Source organism: Elgaria multicarinata, chromosome 19 (assembly GCF_023053635.1).
Source record: "Elgaria multicarinata webbii isolate HBS135686 ecotype San Diego chromosome 19, rElgMul1.1.pri, whole genome shotgun sequence".
In the NCBI taxonomy this organism is placed as follows: domain Eukaryota; kingdom Metazoa; phylum Chordata; class Lepidosauria; order Squamata; family Anguidae; genus Elgaria; species Elgaria multicarinata.
Window position 1 is genome coordinate 13,145,723 of NC_086189.1, and position 21,580 is coordinate 13,167,302.

A 21,580-nucleotide genomic window follows, 5' to 3' on the forward strand; every position below is an offset into this window, starting at 1 on the left:
GGGGATCCAGTGCTCAGGCAGGGGCGAACCCTGGATGATCCCAGGATAAACCTTAGGTCTAGCTGTGGCCTAAGTCAATGGGCCCCAACAGTTGTCAGTGCACTTCAATACCGCAATAAAGCAGCCATGTGGCTCCTGCCTCTTATATACCGCTTTCATAGTGCAATATCCTGTTTGGTGCAGATTAGACCAGAGATTCAAAGCCAGACTTTTAACAGCTAAGAGCTCGAAGGCCTGGATGGATGAATCTATTTGTTTCAGTTTCTCCCACTTTGGAATTCTCACACACACCCCTTCCCGGGTCATGAATCTGAAGGAATAAAATTGTCAGCCATCTCATGGGGTGGCTGGTAGGTGGGTTGCATGTGGTCTGTTCTGCTTTTATCGCTCCAGAAGTGAGTAAATGTTCAGATCTGCAGAGATCTCCATGTCATTCTCCTTCATTGCATTGCTCCAGAGACATCCAGTACATTGGCTGCAAGCCAGTTTGGAAACAGGCAAACGCAGAGAGTCTCAGAAGGATTTAAAAAAAAACACAAGCAGCTTTGACAAGGTAGGAGAGTTCATGTGCCTCTAGAGACACAGTAAAAGAACAATGGGATGTACTAAACACATAGATGAGTTAACTTTTAATTTGCTGTCAGAATTTTTTAAAAAGAGAAAATCAAAGGGGTTATTTATTTTCCTTTTTTTTTTAAAAAAAAAAAAAACTGCCTGTGCTCAGTTTTGGGGTTGTCGTATTTTAAACATATTTCAAGTTCTCCACCAAAGGTAATCCAAATTTTGGACCAAAATTCATAATAAAATAAATACATTTAGGCAGAATAACTATATTTGCATAGATATGTAAGCTGGTAAGATAGCAGCCAGTGTGGTGTAGTGGCTAGAGTGTTGGACTGGGAGTTGGGAGTTCCGGGTTCTAGTCCCAACTTGGCCATGGAAACCCACTGGGTGACTTTGGGGATAGTCACAGAGTCTCAGCCCAGCCTACCTTACAGGGTTATTGTTGTGAGGATAGAAATGGAGAGGAGGATTGTGTATGCCGCCTTGGGTTCTTTGGAGGAAAAAAGGCAGGATATGAATGTAATAAATAATCATCATTATAGAATCATAGAATAGTAGAGTTGGAAGGGGCCTGTAAGGCCATCGAGTCCAACCCCCTGCTCAATGCAGGAATCCACCCTAAAGCATCCCTGACAGATGGTTGTCCAGCTGCCTCTTGAAGGCCTCTAGCGTGGGAGAGCCTACATCCTCCCTAGGTAACTGGTTCTATTGTCGTACTGCTCTAACAGTCAGGAAGTTTTTCCTGATGTCCAGCCGGAATCTGGCTTCCTGTAACTTCAGCCTGTTATTCCATGTCCTGCACTCTGGGATGATCGAGAAGAGATCCTGTCCCTCCTCTGTGTGACAACCTTTTAAGTCTTTCAAGAGTGCTCTCATGTCTCCCCTCAATCTTCCCTTCTCCAGGCTAAACATGCCCAGTTCTTTCAGTCTCTCTTCCTAGGGCTTTGTTTCCAGACCCCTGATCATCCTGGTTGCCCTCCTCTGAACACAATCATGATGATGCCAGGTGTAACTCTTTATTTGCCTCTGCAGTCAGAATGCACTTGAGGACTTGCTGTCCAGGTGGTACCTGGGGGGGACTGTGTCCCTGACTGCTCCGTTGGGAGTTAATTTGGACTCTCAATGAACTTACAGAACTGACCACAAGATCTAACTGAAATCCAGCGAAGCACAATTGCTGCTAAAAGGCTCCGTACGTAGAGTACTCAAACCCCCATTTTCAGATATTAAAACATAACTCAGTCGCTGACCAGCCACTTGGAATGTCCCATGAGGAAAGCGCTGAATGAAAATTAAAGAGCATCTGACAGATTCAGAGCCATTATGTAAGCCATAGTAAAATGATGGCGTGTCATGCAGTCCAGGGAGGTGAGGACCAAATTGTGAAGTGGCGATGGGGGAAGAAAGGGAGGCAGAGAAATAAAAAAATTGACCAATTGTATCTCCATAATCTGGTTTTCAGCTAAGATTGCATTTCACGCCTGGCAACTTGCCCACTTTCTCTCAAGCTCTGCAGAATGCCAAGCAGAAGGAGCTGCTCAGCAACTGTAGGACTCGTTGTTCATGAAACAGAACCAGGGAGAAACACAGAATCATAGAATCATAGAATCATAGAATAGCAGAGTTGGAAGTGGCCTACAAGGCCATCGAGTCCAACCCCCTGCTCAATGCAGGAATCCACCCGAATGCATCCCTGGCAGATGGTTGTCCAGCTGCCTCTTGAAGGCCTCTAGTGTGGGAGACCTCCCTAGGTAACCTCCCTAGGTAACTGTTTCCATTGTCGTACTGCTCTTATAGTCAGGAAGTTTTTCCTGATGTCCAGCTGGAATCTGGCTTCCTTTAACTTGAGCCCATTATTCCAGCCTAACCATGGCTTAGTGTGGTGTCTGAACAGGCCCAGTGTGGGGGGAAAGGAGCCATGTGTAAATCCATCTCTGACTGGGGACAATTCTGAAGGCTTTTCCAGAGATGGACACAGAAAGCTGGAGAGAATTGTAGAGCCCATGGATGCCTTTCCATTCCATTTTAGTCATTTCATTTATTACATTTCTATACCAACCACAGGGCCGGTGCCAGACTATTTTTCACCCTAGGCAAGGTGAGCTACTTTCACACACACACACACACACACTCAATGCCAACTTTGATTTTTAAGATCATATGTTTCCTGGAAAAAATAAGAAGCACAAAACTTGAAACTGCTAAATTTATTTTAAAGTGCAAAAAATACGTCATGCCAATTATAGCAAACAAATTGGAAGGGAACGTCTATGGGTCTAAAATGCATTATTTAATAGGAATATCACCTCCAAATCACCCCCCCAACTCACACACGTGCACACACACACACTCAGCATCACTCACTCCAAACAAACACAAGCGTGAACACATGCATTCACTCAAAGACCCCATGCACCCCATTCACCCATACATTCTCTCTCTCTCTCTCTCTCTCTCTCTCTCTTCTGGGTGCGTTCTGGAAGTCCGAACAAGTCCTCCGCGCCAGGCGCTCTGAAGTTACGGGCATTTGGGAAGTGGCTTCCTATTCTTCTTGAGCAGACAATTGTCTTGCTTAGTTTGCATAGTTTTGCCTAGGAGGACATTTCCAAGAGGTTAGACTCTCTTCAGGTAGAAGAGACGTTGTTTATTGCTTAATAAAAGCTTTGTAGATTATTTAGCAAGCCTCGTCATTTGCCTCCCATCAAAAGCAGGAGTTTTCTGAGAAACACGACAGCACATATCTCTGCATGTAACTCCTACAGTGCTGTTGCAACAATTATTAAGAAAATGTTTTGAACACTCATGAAAAGTGCTAAAAGACTGATGATTGTGATTCACTCCTACTACTATTAATGTTTAAATTACCAGAACAACCTTGCAGCCTCTTTCCTGGAAATGGGCAGAAAAAAATAAAATGGACGGTGTGCCCAGACATTATGTATAATGATAAATTGCTTTGTGGATGGATTGTTTTATCAAACCATTATATCAATACCGGGTCTTGAGGGTCACGAGCTTGGGGAAACCTGTTTTGAAAACAGATGGGTGAATAGATGAGGTGCATTTTGCTCCCAGAAGCTATCATTACTGGAAGTTCACAGCTGTATCAGAGTTAAAAGCCCAAACCAAAAGGTTTCAACTGGAAAGAGTTACCAGAGGTCTGATAGTAAGAAACTCAAATTCCTAAGAACCTTTTATATTTTATGCTTTTAAGAAAACAATCTCCTATTAAGAATGCAAACTTTGTGCAAATGGATTTCAGAATTGAAAGTGGTGGTTAAAATAAATAAATAAACTTCCCTTATTTATTTATTTGTTTTTAAATCTTCCCAATAATCAATGTTCCCTGGGAACATTACAGTTCCCCAAAATGCTGAAATTCTGAAAACAGGCAGCTTCAAATCCAGGCTTCTCCTTATTGTATGATTTCTGACACAGAAATACTTCCAAGCGCCTCCCCCGTCAGCCCTGCAGCTTTGCCAAAGCAAACTAAAAAGCTGAAATTCAGAGCACAAATTTCACTAGCTCGGTTGCCCACACATTATGGACCAGCCCTCTGCCTGTTCACTTTGAAATAAGCCCCATTGAACCCTGTGTGGGACTTCCAAATAAACATTCCTAGGATTTGCATTGAAAGGACATCCTAATTGCAGCCTTCGTCATTTTATAGCACATCCATGTCCTGACTACGTTTGTTGTACTTTGCCTGGATGCCAGAAAGGTATTCTAAGATGCCACAGGAGACCAGGAAAGTGGCTATTTATAGGCCGGCACCACTGACATTCTTAGTGCAATTTATTTGACTTCCACGAGATGTGACAATCCCTTGCACACGTTTAATGGCATACGGGATGTCTTTCTGGAGTACTTTTGAGTATGCAAACAGAACTGATGAAGAAGAAAAACTGTTGTAAGCTCTGAGTTTCTACACCCAGTTTACACCATCCCATCTTATCATCTTCTAAATTGTTACTCCTCTGTATACTTATCTGGCTGAGGACAAAAGGCTGAATTTTCAGTCATTTCCACATCAGCCCCAAATCATAACAGTGACATAATAAAATTAAGAAAAACATTTGATAAAATGCATACAGGTCAATCCATGTTTATCAGCCAACAAGGCTAACAATGGCAACTATAGCTTCCAAATCATGTGAGGTACTGGCTCCTCTCTATTCGGCCCTGGTTAGGCCTCATCTTGAGTATTGCATCCAGTTCTGGGCTCCACAATTCAAGAAAGAAGCAGACAAGCTGGAGCGTGTTCAGAGGAGGGCAACCAGGATGATGAAGGGTCTGGAAACAAAGCCCTATGAAGAGAGACTGAAACAACTGGGTCTGTTTAGACTGGAGAAGAGAAGACTGAGGGGAGACATGATAGCACTCTTCAAAGACTTGAAACATTGCCACACAGAGGAGGGCCAGGATCTTTTCTCAATCCTCCCAGAGTGCAGGGCACGGACTAATGGGCTCAAGTGACAGGAAGCCAGATTCCGGCTGGACATCAGGAAAAGCTTCCTGGCTGTTAGAGCAGTACGACAATGGAACCAGTTACCTAGGGAGGTTGTAGGCTCTCCCACACTAGAGGCCTTCAAGAGGCAGCTGGACAGCCATCAGTCAGGTATGCTTTAAGGTGGATTCCTGCATTGAGCAGAGGGTTGGACTCGATGGCCCTTCCAACTCTACTGTTCTATGATTCTATGATTCTATACATGTTCATACTTCTAGCAAGGGCTGGGCCTACCATTAAGCAAAGTGAGGTACTATCTCTGAGAACTATGTTCATATCCAATGATATTAGCAGCATGTTTCACTTCTCTGTTTGATTCCATTCAGCCCAACTGAGCCAGCAAGCTGCAACTCAGAAGCCTGTGGCTTGCAGGCTTAAGTTGCAGCTGCTTCTCTCCCCATCCAAGGCAGACAGAATGGCCATCCTCACTGATAGCTCCCTGCAGCTTTGACATAATATATCTGGGCAATCCAGTTAAGTCCCACAGCTGCTTCAACTTGACTGTGAAATTTGGCTCGGTAGAAACCTTAGCTTCAACGCCTAGCAGAGACTCATATCCTCGTACCTTCTTCCCATCCCATAACTCTAGAGCTGTAATGACTGCTGATCTTGAGCGGAAACACAGCAGGACGACTCTGACTTGGGGGGCAGGGAGAAGAACTCCTCAGGAAGGAAGAAGCAAAAGCCGCAGAGCTTCTGGATCTAGACACAAGCTCCAACACCAAGCCAGGAACCTATCACACCAGAGATCCCCCAACTAGAACACCTAGAGACAGCACCACTTGCCCCAGATATCCCCGAGGACCTGGGGCCCTTTACACCGGTGTTTCCTCTGCAACACACAAGGCTGGAGGTGACTAATCCCTAGATGAAAGAGGGGATGGGGCAGAAAGCTCCAGGCAGGAGGGCCTCTGCCTTTAAGGTTCTGGAAGGGGTGAGCCTGGGAGCATAAACAGCCGCAGTCAAGATCCAGACTCACGGTCTGCTTGGTGCTGTCCAAGGTCCTGAAAATACAGCCTTTTTCCTTCCTCCTGTGCAATTGTTTATGTCAGACCTCTCAGACTGCTTTCAAATATTATTAACAAAATCATGATAAACGTTTTAAAAAACAACTGACCAAGGGCTCATCTACACCAAGCAGATATTCCGCTATGAAAGTGGTATGAAAGCGGTATATAAAAGGCAGGAGCCACACGACTGCTTTATAGCGGTATTGAAGTGCACTGACAATTGTTGGGACTCATTGACACATGCCATATACTGCTTTCATACCACTTTCATAGTGTTGTATCCTGCTTGGTGTAGATGTCTCCTGGGCCCCAACAGTTGTCAGTGCACTTCAGTACCACTATAAAGCAGTAGCGTAGATCCTGCAGTGCACTTCAATACCGCTATAAAGCAGTAGTGTGGCAGCTGGCTTGTATATACTGCTTTCATACTACTTTCATAGTGGAATATCTGCTTGGTGTAGATGATCCCCAAGATCCAGGTAGATGGTGATAGAGGGGGCAGTTCAGCTGGAACAGGCTCTGAGGTGGTATTTGCCTGCCGCCTCTCTCTCCCTATCTGCTACCTGTGAATGGACCGACTAATAGGGCAACCCTGTACACACTTACCTGGAAGTCCAGCCCATCGGACTCAGCAGGGTATGAATAGGATTGTGGCCTCGCTTATGGTCAGGTCAAGACAATATTCCATCCAACATCCATCCCCCCCTGCCCTCCTCGCAATCCATTTCCTCTAGAGAGGCCTCCATGAGTAGATTTCCTCTAGAGAACACCTAAAAGTTTCATTTGCATGTCGATCAGACGGGATCCCCTGGAACTAATTTCCTGCAGTTTCATTTTCTGCCCAAATGCTTAGAAAATGCGTGCCTTTGCCATTATCATAAGCTCTTGCCTGGGTGAAAGCAATTTCCTAACAGCAAAGACATTAGCTTTGAAATCTTGCAGGTCAGCAGTACAGAGCAGGCGCAACCCTCAAGTGGAATTTACATCTGAGAGACTAAAGGGCTTTCTTGGCATGGAGCGAGATTCTGGAGAGCGCTAAAGGAAAGCTAAATAGCTCTTTCGCACAAAGGATTGCAGCAAGCCTGCCACATCCCCCCTCCAAGATATATAGAAAGATCAGCAAAGTTCACAAAGTGGCAGAGTGCACACTTTCAACGTGACATCTATAGGTTTACCTGGTACCATGCATGTGTGAATGAGACATTTTCCTGTATTAGTCTTATAAAAAGAGGTTAACTCACTCACTCACTCCATCTTCTGTCAACACAATTAAAATGTCGAAAAAAAATAAAATAAGTAAAAAAAATACAAATAGAACAGACACAGAAGTAAAATAAAACTGAGGAGTAGCCTGGAGAAAGATAAAACCACTATAAAATGAAGAACAGACAAATCAGTCAAACAGAGCGACTAAATGGAGCTGTTTCCCGTCACCATTTTGCATCCAGTATACTAATCCTTGTATCTGGTCAGTGTATATTCATATAAGTGAATGCATGTGAAATGCATATATATGAGTATACGATTTATCTAAGGTAAAATGAGACTAGAGAACACCCAAATTGATCCAGTGGAATAAAGCGACAAAGGCCTTAGCTAGACCTAAGGTTTATCCCGGGATCGTCCCAGGGTCATCCTTGTTCATGTAAATGACACACAGGATATCCTGGGAGCAGGCAGGGACGACCCCGGGATAAACCTTAGGTATAGCTAAGGCCAAAGTCTCAAGATGTTTTTTGATCAGACGGCACAAAGCAAATTGGAACCCAACAACCAAGTCAAGAAAAAGATCAGGACTATAACCACAAAAATTAAGCACAAGCAGTTTAACCCATTTCTAAAAATAAAAATGCTGATATATAGCAAACACCAAATGTGTTTCAACCACAAATTGATCTCTTTCCATGGCCTATTAGTAATATACAACACATTTTCTCACATATGGATATATGAACATGCATTGTGCACCTGTCTAAAACACAGATGCATTGTGCAGGTGTTTAAACCCCAGAGAGAGTACAGGTGAGACGCCAAATATTCCTGAGCATGTGCCCAATAATTGATGGCATTCCCCAGTGAATGCCAGCATTCAGAAAATCTGTCTGGCTTTGTTGACATTTGCATGTTAATGTTCACCAAATTTCAGGCACTCATGATAACATATTTACATTAGAAACAATCCCAGTTGATGTAACCCTCCGTCATAGGGGAGATGTTCCTGCCCCTTCATCATTTTAGTTTTCCATATGCCTCAGGTGCCCACCTGCACAGTCTAGGAAACCAACCAAGGAGTAGCCCTGAGTGCCATGGTGCCTCCTGTCCCCACACGTACCAAGCACAGCCCTGCAAATCAACATCAGGACCCAAGGGGCATCAATGCGCTTCCCAGGGAGCCGTTATTATAACTGAGGTTCTGTAAGGACAGCTGCGATTAGACCGCCTGGGAGTCACCTCCACTACTTTGGGATGCAGTCCTAGACAGCAGATGAGGCTGGTTTTGGGAGCCCTGCCAACGGTGCCTTCCTCTGCCCGCCTCCACCTGGGACACTTCCTAGAGGGCATAACATATTTGTCATGCCTTCCCAGCCCTTCCGGAGCTTACAAGAGAAGAATACAGATCCGTGGAGGTAAGCAGTGGAGTAGAGGAGGGCAAATGGAAGAGAAGGCCTATTATCAGAGCAGGAGTGATGAAGTCATCGGCCAGAGCAACAGGGTCATCAACAAACCCTCCTTGATCAGGCCCGGGAATGCGGGGATAACAACCTCTTAGGTTTTACGACTCTGAATCTTCTCCTTGCCCCCTTTGGTATAAGAGGGAAGCCTGGGTGAAGCCAGCAGTAGAGTAGTGGAGGGGGAATCCCAAAGAAGGCAGCTCCAGGAAGTTTTTCAGAGCAGGAGCAATAACATCATGTGCTGAAACGCCAGGCGAATCGATCAACTCTCCTTGCTCTGGCGAGTGAATGAGATAATGACTAGGCTTTCAAGTTTTACCCTTGTTTGTGACGTATCAGCACAGGGGAGGCCAGAGCGTGCTTTCCATTCCTTTGCTGGGGTTCCCAGTTCCCAGTCCCAGTTTAAACGGTAACCCTTCTCTGAGGACTGTTTGTCTTTCTAATGAAAAGCTGAAGTCTGCCTTTCAACTGCCTGAAGATCTTTTATTAAAGTTCAATGCGTTGTTGTTGTTTTCTATTTGATCATACACAGTCAGATGCAAGGATTGCTGAGTTTCATGGGAGCTGATCCCAGGTAACGATGCCTAGGATGGCAGTCAGGCCATCCCATAAATGTAACTAAAAGATCTTTGTCTTGGATACCTGTGTGTTTTGTGGTGGGTTTTCTAAAAGGGCATCAGCTTCTTTGAGTACAAATAATAGAAAAGCTGTGTGTGTGTGCATGACTGTAGATTCTCCTTGGGGCTGGGCTATGGGACTGAGCCCTTGGACTATGGATAGAAAAAGGAGCAAGCAGTAGGCCTGGCATAAGCGAGGTGCCAGAGAAAAGCATAAGAACATCAGAAGTGCCCTGCTGGATCAGACCAAGGGTCCATCTAGTCCAGCACTCTGTTCACACAGTGGTCAACCAGGGATAAACAAGCAGGACATGGTGCAACAGCACCCTCCCGCCCATGTTCCCCAGCAACTGGTGTACACAGGCTTACTGCCTCGAATACTGGAGGTAGCACACAACCATCAGGGCTAGTAGCCATCGATAGCCTTCTCCTTCAGGAATTTATCCACCTTCCTTTTAAAGCCATCCAAATTGGTGGCCATCACCACATCTTGCACTGCAAAGTTCAAAGGTGGTGTGGAAACAGGTGAAAAATGATGAACGGCGCCTGTGAGATGCAGGCATGTGACGCTTACTTTGTACCACAACATTTATCAACAGGAGGGGGAAGTTATACAGGAGAGGGCAGAGCAGGAATCAATCACAGGGGAGGGGATGGAGCAAGGCAAAGACCCAGAGGACTTAAAGAGGCTTATATAGGTCTAAATAGACTTATGGATTTTCCAAACCAAACCATGGAGAACACAGGGCCCCAGTCCACCTCCCAGAAGATCAAGAGTTCAAAGCAACAGAGGACCTTAGCAGCCCCCCTTAAGAGCACATAGTGGATTGAACTTGGGGAATCATCATCCATCTCTATTCCTGAAGATCACCAGGAGTAAATGCTGGAGGACAGGGAGACCTGTAAACAAATCCAGCAAAAGGCAGCATAGTTTTCCATACTTAACAGATCATAGAATCATAGAATAGTTGAGCTGGAAGGGGCCTCTAAGGCCATCGAGTCCAACCCCTTGCTCAGTGCAGGAATCCACCTTAAAGCATCCCTAACAGATGGTTGTCCAGTTGCCTCTTGAAGGCCTCTAGTGTGGGAGAGCCCACAACCTCTCTAGGTAACTGATTCCATTGTCGTACTGCTCTAACAGTCAGGAAGTTTTTCCTGCTGTCCAGCCGAATCTGGCTTCCTGTAACTTGAGCCCATTATTCCGTTATTACACCACCACTGTATTTAGAAAGGAATTAGACAAATTCATGAAGGAGGAGGAGCAGAAGACTTGAACCCTGGTATTGACATAGAATCGCCACCTTCAGTGCTAATGTACCTCTCAATACCAGGTGCTGGTGTGTGTGGAGAGGGAATTAGTACACAAGGCCACAGCCTACATGACCTGCATGTAGATTTCCTGGAACGCATCTGGTCCATTTTATTGTATCAATTCATGCAATGTACTTATCAGCCACCTTTCAAGAACATGGATATAAATCAAATTATATCCACGTTTTCTTACGTCCAGCTGCCTTTCAATACCATGGTCTTCCCAAAGCGGCTTACAACGCATAAAACACCATTATGAATATATTAATCATATCATATTTGATGCAAGAAACGTATTAATAAAACCATTTTGTTTGGCCACTGTGGTTTTGGCCACAAGATGCTAGGCTAGATGCCGCTTTGTTCTGATGGAGCAGATATCTTCTTAGGTTCTTTTAAAGAGGATGATGTCTAGCTCTCAAGAGCTCAGGAGTTCTGGGCTTTGGTTCCGGCCCAACGATGCAGAAGCAATTCATTTCTGCTGCAGCAAGAGCTGGTCCTTCACTTCTGGCAGGCCTGCCCAGATGAATTTTAAGATGTTTGACTGTTACTTTAATATTGTAGGTAGTGATGGCCAACAATCTGGATGGCTTTAAAAGGGGGTTGGATAAATTCCTGGAGGTGAAGGCTATCCATGGCTACTAGCCCTGATGGTTGTGTGCTATCTCCAGTATTCGAGGCAATAAGCCTGTGTGCACCAGTTGCTGGGGAACATGGGCGGGAGGGTGCTGTTGCATCATGTCCTGCTTGTTCATCCCTGGCCGATGGCTGGTTGGCCACTGTGTGAACAGAGTGCTGGACTAGATGGACCCTTGGTCTGATCCAGCATGGCACTTCTAACATTCTTAAATGGTTCTCATCAGTTTTATGTATTTTATGGTATTTGTAGCTAATGTTGTTCCCTGCCTTGATCCACAGGAAGAGGCAGGTAAGAAATAAATTATTATTATTATTATTATTATTATTGGTGGTCTCTATCAACACCCACCCCCCTCCACTACGAACTCCATGCCCCATAATAGGGGGCTAACATAAAATAAGATCAACCATGCTGGATCGAAATGAAGGCCTGATCTAGGATAGGGTGAGCAACCTGCTTTTGGTTGAGGACCGCATTCTGTCGTGGGTCACCCCTTTTCTGTTTCTGCCACCCACATTTCTCTCTTTCTCTTCCTGCCCACGCAGGAGACTGCCATGGGAGGGACAGATACCTCTTGCCAGTGGTCTGAACTGGTCGCACGCAGAGGACTTTTAAATTAGGCCAAGAGTTTCCTGTCCCTGACCTGTCTTGTCCAGCACTCTGTTCCCAACTAGATGCCGGTGGTGGGAAGCCGAGAAGAAGGAGAAAACCCTCCTGCTTGTATGCTCCAGCAGAGGACAAATAACTCCAAGCTCTCTTGGGGGCTAAACACTCCTCTGTTAATAAGTGCACAAATGAAATGATTCCTGATACCCAGAAATAGAACTTAATTTATTTCATTCGTTCATTTTAAATGATTTTTAAGCAGGCCTTCAGTAAAAGACGGATGTGGAATGAATGTGTTCAGCAAAAAAAATTCAGCATGACTGATAAAATATATCCAGCCAGTTCACATTCTGTGCTGGAAGGCCTGGGCAAACATCCGTCTGCCTAAATCTTTGCCATGCACTGAAGAGACAACACAGTTGGCCACCGAAAGCGTGTCAACTTCATGGCCTCTGCTGGTAAAAGGTTTTCTGTAGGTCGGGTGCCACCACTGAGGAGACCCTCTTGGTAACTAAGGCACACCTAACTTTAGATGTGGGGGGACTTGGAGAAGAATCTTGGATGATGGACACAGTGTTCAAGCATGGTTAAATTGTACCTCCTAAGCTCCTGCAGCTGGTCCTCATGACTTCAGTTGACGTCTGAAAGCAATAATCAGAATCCCACTAGGCTAGGTGGCATGAATTAGGAGTCTCATGGGGGGCCTGGCAGCTGTTCCCTATTCCTTGTGCCCACTACAGCAGCAGGTTCGAGGCTGGTGCTGATGGTGGGGTGAAGTTACTAAGGGACTCCTATGTACCTGAATACCAGTTGCCCCCTCTCATGTACTTGCTACCACTCATGCGATCGGATGCTATAGTCTACATTTCACCAGCCCTTCCACCTGGACACCTGCCTGCTACCACTGAACCTCTGCCTTTTCCTGTCAACTTACATGCAAGCCACCGAAAGCACGTCAACTTCATGGCCTCCAGAAGGAACTTAAAAGGATTCTCTTAATCCCAGCAAGAAAACTTCCAGGTTAAAAAAAAAATGGGTCTGCAGGTGAAATTCAGAAATTAGCTCTCCCCAGCACCTTGGCACGGATTCTATGCTACGCGGGTGGAATTCGTCAGAGAGCACATCTTCCAGGTAAGACTGCAGGAGCCATTGGAGAATCAACAAATGCACTATGTCATTTAACATTGCCTGTGGATGGGGGAACTCCAGCATGTGAGCTTAATGCGGACCTCCACAGCTCTCAGTTCACACCTGTGGCCACCCCTCCTCACCTGCCCTGCTCCAGGTTTTGATATGATTCACTCTGTCCTGCAGTGCCCCACAACTGCAAAGCTGGTGGGGGGAACCTTGCACTAGCTGGAGAAGGAGAATGCTCCCACTGCATACAGAATGTAACTCTGCCTACTTCTGGCTCTGGCCTGCTCACTTCCGGCACGCAGACCCTGACGGGTTTGGGTACAGATAACACAGAACTTGACACCCATGCCATACATCCTCCCAAAATGCTCAGGATCACTTGCTTGGGTTGTCCCAACTGATTTTATCCTCTCAGGCTAAGAGAGAGAACCACTCAACCGACACCATGCATGTGTGTCATGGCTGAATTGAGGTTTCAAACAGCAGGCCTGCCCAGCATTCTCCCAACCTGGTTCTGCTCCAGAAGTTTTGGACCCTAACTCTGATCATTGGCCAGGCTGTCCGGGGCTGATGGGAGTCCGTTAAAGTCCCAAAACATCTGGAGGGCACCAGTTCGGGAGCTGGCTGGCTGATGACTTAACGCAGGGATGTTGAGCCTCTTTCAGCTCCAGGGGCTGGATTCAATTTCAGTGGTGCCCTTAGGGAGCACATTCCAAGAAAATGAGGTGGAGCCCAAATACCACAGCATAATTCAGGTTCAAGCTCTAACCGTGCAAAAGCCAGAAAGCTACCCAATGATTGGCAGGTGGGGGAAATGGTCAGACCAGAAGGGGAAGGGGCCATCTGGGGAGACCCTCAGAGTCAGATCAGGACCCCAGGTGGACAGGATTTGGCCCAGGGCCAGAAGTTCAGCACTCCTGCCGTAAGAAATGCATTGGCCTTTATAAAACCTTATGGTTGTTTTGGCTGCCGCAGACAAAGATGGCTCCCCCTGTGGGAGCCATGCCACTGGAGGAGAGCAAAAACGCCATTATGCGCAGCCTGGCCAAGGAGTGGGGTTACGCAACTCCCTCTTTCCAGAGCATGTATAGCTCCAGCAAACCATTAAGGAACGGCCAGATCAAAGGAACCCAATCAAGGACGTGTCGAGCAGCCCAACATTTTAGGCAGGGCCCGAAGAGATGACAACTGCCTTGGAACTGGTCATCTCAAGTCATGTCAGGATGTACAGCCAAGGGGAGAAGACAGGGAACCATGGCAAGACAGTTGGGGTCAATGGCAGGAGGTGCTCCCCCACCCCTGCCCCAGACATATGGTAGTGGTTGGGAAGGAGTTATAAGAACATCAGAAGAGCCCTGCTGGATCAGACTGAGGGTCCATCTAGTCCAGCACTCTGTTCACACAGTGGCCAACCAGCCATCGGCAAGGGATGAACAAGCAGGACATGGTGCAACAGCACCCTCCCGCCCATGTTCCCCAGCAACTGGTGCACACAGCCTTACTGCCTCAAATACTAGAGAAGATACTGGAGACAACCATCAGGGCTAGTAGCCATGGATAGCCTTCGCCTCCAGGAATTTATCCAACCCCCTTTTGAAGCCATCCAGATTGGTGGCCATCACCTCTCTCCCTCATCATAAGTACATAAGAACATCAGAAGTGCCCTGATGCTGGATCAGACCAAGGGTCCATCTAGTCCAACACTCTATTCACACAGTGGCCAACCAGCCGTCATCCAGGGACCAACAAGGCAGGACACGGTGCAACAGCACCCTCCCACCCATGTTCCCCAGCAACTGGTGAGCACCAGGCTTATTGCCTCGAATACTGGAGATAGCACACAACCATCAGGACTCATAGACATGGATAGCCTTTGCCTCCAGGAATTTATCCACCTCCCTTTTGAATCCATCCAGATTGGTGGCCATCACTACATCTTATGGTAGTGAGTTCCATAATTTAGCTATGTTGAAGGCGCCATGAACCCAACTCAACCCCGTATCCCCTTCTCTGCCCGTTACTCATCACGGGAAGGATTGAGGGCTTTGGGACAGTGAGAAACAGGCTAAAAGGGACAATTCGCAGCATCCTTCTCAAGCACTTGGCTCTTCAGCTCAGTCAAGAGTGATGCATGGTTTCTGCATGGGGGAAGATGGGCTATATCCAACCCAAGGCTACTGCTGCTGGCACCTGTCCATCACTGCCCTTGTTGAGATCAGCCACCAGTATGAAACCATCAATTGGAGAAGCAAAAAAAGTAACCAGATGGCATTTCCATAGTTGTTGCTTTTAGCTGTGAGCAATGCCACCCCCCTACCCTTTAAGTTATTAGAATATCAAATCACACACTCCATAGGGGTTAATACTGCCCCTCCCTCCAAGCAAATGCCAACCCAGTTCAACTACTCTATCTTTTTGTTCAGACTCACCACTGACGCCTTCATTTGGCAAACCGGAGCACCAACATTGCGATTGAGCAAATATGCAGTACATATTTCAAGAAGGGAGGAAGAGAAACCGATTTACAAAAAGAAGACAGGATATGTTGATGGGGTGGAGGTGTGTGTGTGGGGGGGGGAAGGATGGACAGGACAGAAAGGATGGCGAGAGAGGATGAAACGGAACGGAGGTAGCAAACAACTCATGGCTCTATGCGCATTGCTAGGGCGATTAATGTTATTTTCAAGGGAAATTGCAATAGCACAGGCGGTCTTCGAAGAAAAGGTCTCTCTCCCCCCCTCCCTCTCTTGTCTCGGCATGTTTTGTGCATCCAGGAGACAGCTGCAGCGTTTTGCTTTGTTCTCTCACTCACACTCTTTCTCCCCCTCTCTTGTTTTGCAGGCACAAGAGACAGAAAACAGAGAGATTGTACACCATTTAGTTCAAACCCTGGGCTCCTGCCTCTCCCACGTCCGATTCCAAAGATGGTGCATAAGCACAAGCCGAGAGAGCCAGAGAGAAAGGGATTCAGCGTTATTATTTTTATATTATTTTGACTGCACAGATTAATATATGCCCTGCAACTTCACAGTGCTGAAGTCACGGCTCCCAGGATATCCCCGTAACTGGCACGCATCCGTTGGGTTGTTTTGTTTAATTTCAAAAGGAAGTGTTAGCTTTTTAAGCTTCCACTCTAATTTACAAAGCCAAGAAAGGAAGAAAGAAAGGGGAGATTAAAGGGCTTGGGTGTGGGTTTACAAAAGAGGTAATCCAATTCTCCGTCTCTCTCATCCGATTCTCCATCTCTCCCATCCAATCGGCCAATTCTGGCTCCTGCTATGTTATGTCAACCACAGGGGCTGTCCGTCTCCATCCCAAGGCATGCAACATTGCAGTACCTGTGTCCAGTTTCGCTCCCTAAGGATCCCATCCTTCGGGCGGGCAACAGGGGGCTGACCCCTGGGACATCCTCTATCGTTGCCAGGGGTGGGATGGTTTTCTGGTGGGCATTGCTGTCGGACGGCGACTTCTTCAGCTTTGCTCTGGCCATCCTGGAGAGGTTTTGGGAGTAGGGGGCAGCCTTCACTTTCCCTCCCAACCAGAACTCTGCTGCCTTCTGTCATTCATGGCAATCCATTGCTCTCAATGCAGCTGGGCTCAGAGCAGGAGGCATGTACCATCTTCTCTTTTCCAGACTCACTCTCTCACATACACACCCCCAAGCACGGCTGCGCAGTGGAACCACCTGGCTCTCGTAGATTTATTGTGGTAGCAAGGAAGGAAGGTTGGGGCGGTGCTCCTGTCATGCAGCAGAACTGTGACAAGATGAGAAATTGCTTCCCAGAGCTAAAAGCATAGTATGTATTCCAGGCCTTGACCAATCCATAGAATGGATGATACTATTCTTCCTCCAGAAAAGTCTTATTGGAATGAGCAGCGTGCATCCGTATTATCTGATTCTCAATAGCATTTGCATTCACTGCTACTCCACACACATCTTCATCTCATCTGTCAGTCCCTGGGCTCTGCCTCCTAATATATGGGGAGATTTAATATAGGGGGAATTTAATATTTCTGGCTTGGGGGGGCAGATTTGCCCTTCTCAGATCAACCTTTTGCATCCGTCTCTACGATTTAACGCTACATGTCTGAGAAGATGCCATCAGCACACAGCAGTAGACTAATGCCTGCATACCCTCTTCAACTTTAAAAGCCACCTTTATAGGGATTGGCCTTGTAGGGAGCAATTGAACAAACAAAAGCTACCACCCGTCATCAGAGAGAAAGGCAATCTATCATATTTAAGAACATAAGAAGTGCAATGCTGGATCAGACCAAGGGTCCATCTAGTCCAGCACTCTGTTCACACAGTGGCCAACCAGCCATCGGCCAGGGACCAGCAAAGCAGGACATGGTGCAACAGCACCCTCCCACCCATGTTCCCCAGCAACTGGGGCACACAGGCTTCTTGCCTCGAATACTGGAGATAGCACACAACCATCAGGGCTAGTAGCCATTGATAGCCTTCGCCTCCAGGAATTTATCCACCCCCCTTTTGAAGCCATCCAGATTGGTGGCCATCACTACATCTTGTGGGAGTGAGTTCCATAATTTAACTATGTGCTGTGTGAAGAAGGACTTCCTTTTATTTGTCCTGGATCTCCCAGCAATCAGTTTCATGGGATGACCCCAGATTCTAGTATTTTGAGAGAGGGAGAAAAATGTCTCCCTGTCCACATTCTCTATACCGTGCATTTACTTTTTCATTTCCTATGACAGAAGCATGCCTGAACCACAAGCATAACATAAACAAGTGTGTCTAACTTGTCTGCCCCAACTAGCAATTAATCAACTTAAAGAGCAATCCCATGTGTCCGAGGCAGCGTCGGGGGGGGGGGGGGGTATGTAGGATTGATTGGTTTGTGGGGATTCGAAGTTGGAACCAGGGCTCCAACCTTGGAGTCCAGAAATCATGCTCCCTGCCCCACCCATTATAGTATAGTCTGTAATGGATCGTGTCCTCCACCTCCTGACTTCCACAGATGCATAAGCGTTGCTCTCTGGGGATGTTCTTAGATCTCCCATCTCTAAAATGTGTTTTCATTGTCTGGAAACGCAAATCAATAACGGCTTTACAGGAGAGGGGGACGTAATTGCTGAGAGATATTTCTCTTCCCGATGAGCGAATTTTAAGCAAGGGAAGCTAGAAGCGCATTTCGATATTCTAATTGCGTCCATGTCCAGCTTAGCATAATATTCCTTTAATAATTTTGCGGCTGTGTTGAGTAGCAGTTACCACTACCGCTTTAGAGTCAAGCCCAAGGTTCTTCAAACCGGATCCGCAACGACTCAGCCAGTGGTTTTTAAAGGGGAAATTTCTCTGCTCCGTTACACAAAGAGTTACCAGTCTGTTAGATGTATATTTCAATTTAACATAGTAAAAGGACATTGTTCGCCAGATAGAATATATTATTGGCATTACCCCCCAAGTTCTGCCCTTAGCCTTGTAATTTTACTATAGCCCTGTATCCTACTCGTTGCACAAGGAAGTCACCGCCGAACGCACTCAGGAGCCTCACTTCTAGTTATAGAATCAAACAGTTTGAAAGGACTTCAGCATCATCTAATCCAAGCTCCTGTTCAAGACATGTTTTCTGATGCAACCACAGCATCCCTCACAGATGACTATCCATCCTCTGGTTAAATATCTCCAGCAAAGGAGAGCTCACCACCTCCTGAGCCAGTCTGTGCTACTTGCCAGCAGCTTTCACCATGAAGAACGTTCTCTGAACGTTTCTCTAAAATGTGCTGGTGGCCATTCCCATTGGTTCCACTCTATTCTGTGTTGGTCAGGCTGCATTTGATGGATTGGGTCCAGTTCTGACCACGAGATTTTAAGAAGTGTGTCCAGGGAAGACTGTCCAAGACACTGGGGGTTCTGGAAACCAAATCTAATGGAAAATTGGAAGGGACCTACAAGGCCATCAAGTCCAACCCCCTGCTCAATGCAGGAATCCACACTAAAGCATCCCTGACAGATGGTTATCCAGCTGCTTCTTGAAGGCCTCTAGGGTGGGAGAGCTCATGACCTCCCTAGGTAACTGGTTCCATTGTCGTACTGCTCTAACAGTTAGGAAGTTTTTCCTGATGTCCAGCCGGAATCTGGCTTCCTTTAACTTCAGCCCGTTATTTCGTGTCCTGCACTCTGGGAGGATCGAGAAGAGATCCTGGCCCTCCTCTGTGTGACACCCTTTTAAGAGTGCTATCATGTCTCCCCTCAATCATCTCTTCTCCAGGCTACACATGCCCAGTTCTTTCAGTCTCTCTTCATAGGGCTTTGTTTCCAGACCCCTGATCATCCAGGTTGCCCTCTTCTGAACACGCTCCAGCTTGTCTGCATCCTTCTTGAATTGTGGAGCCCAGAACTGGACGCAATACTCTAGATGAGGCCTAACCAGGGCTGAATAGAGAGGAACCAGTACGTCACGTGATTTGGAAGCTATACTTCTATTAATGCAGCCCCAAATAGCATTTGCCTTTCTTGATGCCATATCACACTGTTGGCTCATATTCAGCTTGTGATCTACAACAATTCCAAGATCCTTCTCGTTTGTAGTATTGCTGAGCTAAGTATCCCCCATCTTGTAACTGTTCCTTTGGTTTCTATTTCCTAAATGTAGAACTTGGCATTTATGCCTATTAAATTTCATTCTGTTGTTTTCAGCCCAGCACTCCAGCCTATCAAGATCACTTTGAAGTTTGTTTCTGTCCTCCACGGTATTAGCTATTCCACCCAATTTTGTGTCATCTGCAAATTTGATAAGTGTTCCCTGCACCTCCTTGCCCAAATCATTAATAAAAATGTTGACGACCACTGGGCCCAGGACTGAGCCCTGCGGCACCCCTCTCATTGCCTCTCCCCAGTTTGAGAAGGTTTCATTGATAGGTACTCTTTGAGTCCGATTCTGTAGCCAATTGTGAATCCACCTAATAGTTCTTCCATCTAGCCCACTTTTAGCTATTTTGTTAATCAGAATGTCATGTGGTACTTTGTCAAAAGCTTTGCTGAAGTCAAGATATATGACATCCACAGCATTCCCGCAGTCCACAAGGGAGGTTACCTTATCAAAAAATGTGATCGAATTACACATCTGAAGGGTGGTCATGGAAAGCTGGTTTGCTATAAGGAGATATTAATGGCACACTGCCAAGGAAACTCTGCAAACACTGATGTTAAAGTCTTTCCAAAAATTAGACAAACAAAGCGCTCTCAGTATAACCATCATTTCAGCAATTAGCCTAATGACTGCCTCTAGCGCAGTGCTGTCTTTGATGTATCTTCAAATTATGTGGTATGGGCCAGAGCCCATGCTGGTCACCATGACCAGAGTCAATGGCAGAGAGGGCAAAGGTATGTGGCACTGGGGGGAAAGGAAGAAGAGGAGGAAGAAGAAGAAGAAAACTAGGCGAATAAAAAGCCACCAATGGTGATACATGTACAACAAGCGTCAACATATTGATGAAAAAAGGAGTTGTTTCTTGGTACTTGTGAAAAAAAACTGGGGCTCAAGCCAAAATGAAACGGCGGCTACACAAATCAAGATGATGCGACAATACAAGTCCCAGCTGCCGTTCAAAATTTGTGGTTTCAATGAAAAACAAAGAAGTATATTGGTAGCAAATTGAACTTACCCGTATGAGCTCAAACATATTAGTAGTAGTAGTAGTAGTAGTAGTAGTAGTAGTAGTAGTAGTATATTTCTGTATCTTTCTCGCTGAAGCTGAAGAACATCATAACGAGATGTATCATGTCATGTATGGTTTGGTATATTTACCCATGAATAGGGTGACCCTATGAAAAGGAGGACAGGGTTCCTGTAACTTTAACAGTTGCATAGAAAAGGGAATTTCAGCAGGTGTCATTTGCTTATATAGAGAACCTGGTGAAATTTCCTCTTCATCACAACAGTTAAAGCTGCAGGAGCTATACTGTCATAGAATCATAGAATCATAGAGCTGGAAGGGGCCTACAAGGCCATCGAGTCCAACCCCCTGCTCAATACAGGAATTCACCCTAAAGCATCCCTGACAGATGGTTGTCCAGCGGCCTCTTGAAGGCCTCTAGTGTGGGAGAGCCCACAACCTCCCTAGGTAACTGATTCCATTGTCGTACTGCTCTAACAGTCAGGAAGTTTTTCCTGATGTCCAGCCGGAATCTGGTTTCTTTTAACTTGAGCCCGTTATTCCGTGTCCTGCACTGTGGGAGGATCGAGAAGAGATCCTGGCCCTCCTCTGTGTGACACCCTTTCAAGTATTTGAAGAGTGCTCTCATGTCTCCCCTCAATCTTCTTGGATTTTAAAGAAGATTTTAAACCTTCTTGGATTTTAAAGATTTAAAAGAGGGCAGGGCACCTGCAGCTTTAACTGTTATGATGAAGAGGAAATTTCATCAGGTTCTCCATATATACAAATGACACCTGCTGAAATTCCCTTTTCAATACAACTGTTTAAGATACAGGAGCCCTGTCCTCCTTTCCATAAGGTCACCCTACCCATGAAGTTGTCTTCAAACTGGT

At 46.1% G+C, this 21,580-nt stretch overlaps 1 protein-coding gene across 2 annotated transcripts in view; it reads right to left on the minus strand.

The window, feature by feature from the left end:
• The window catches only part of KCNT1 (potassium sodium-activated channel subfamily T member 1), an 83,687-nt gene extending 67,037 nt beyond the window's left edge, over positions 1-16,650 (minus strand). For both annotated transcript variants that reach the window (XM_063144792.1, XM_063144793.1), the window contains exon 1: positions 16,403-16,650. In XM_063144792.1, the coding sequence (XP_063000862.1) occupies positions 16,403-16,554 (152 nt within the window). In that variant the 5' untranslated portion in view covers positions 16,555-16,650. The remainder of the gene's footprint in view (positions 1-16,402) is intronic.
• Between the last annotated feature and the right edge of the window lie 4,930 nt (positions 16,651-21,580).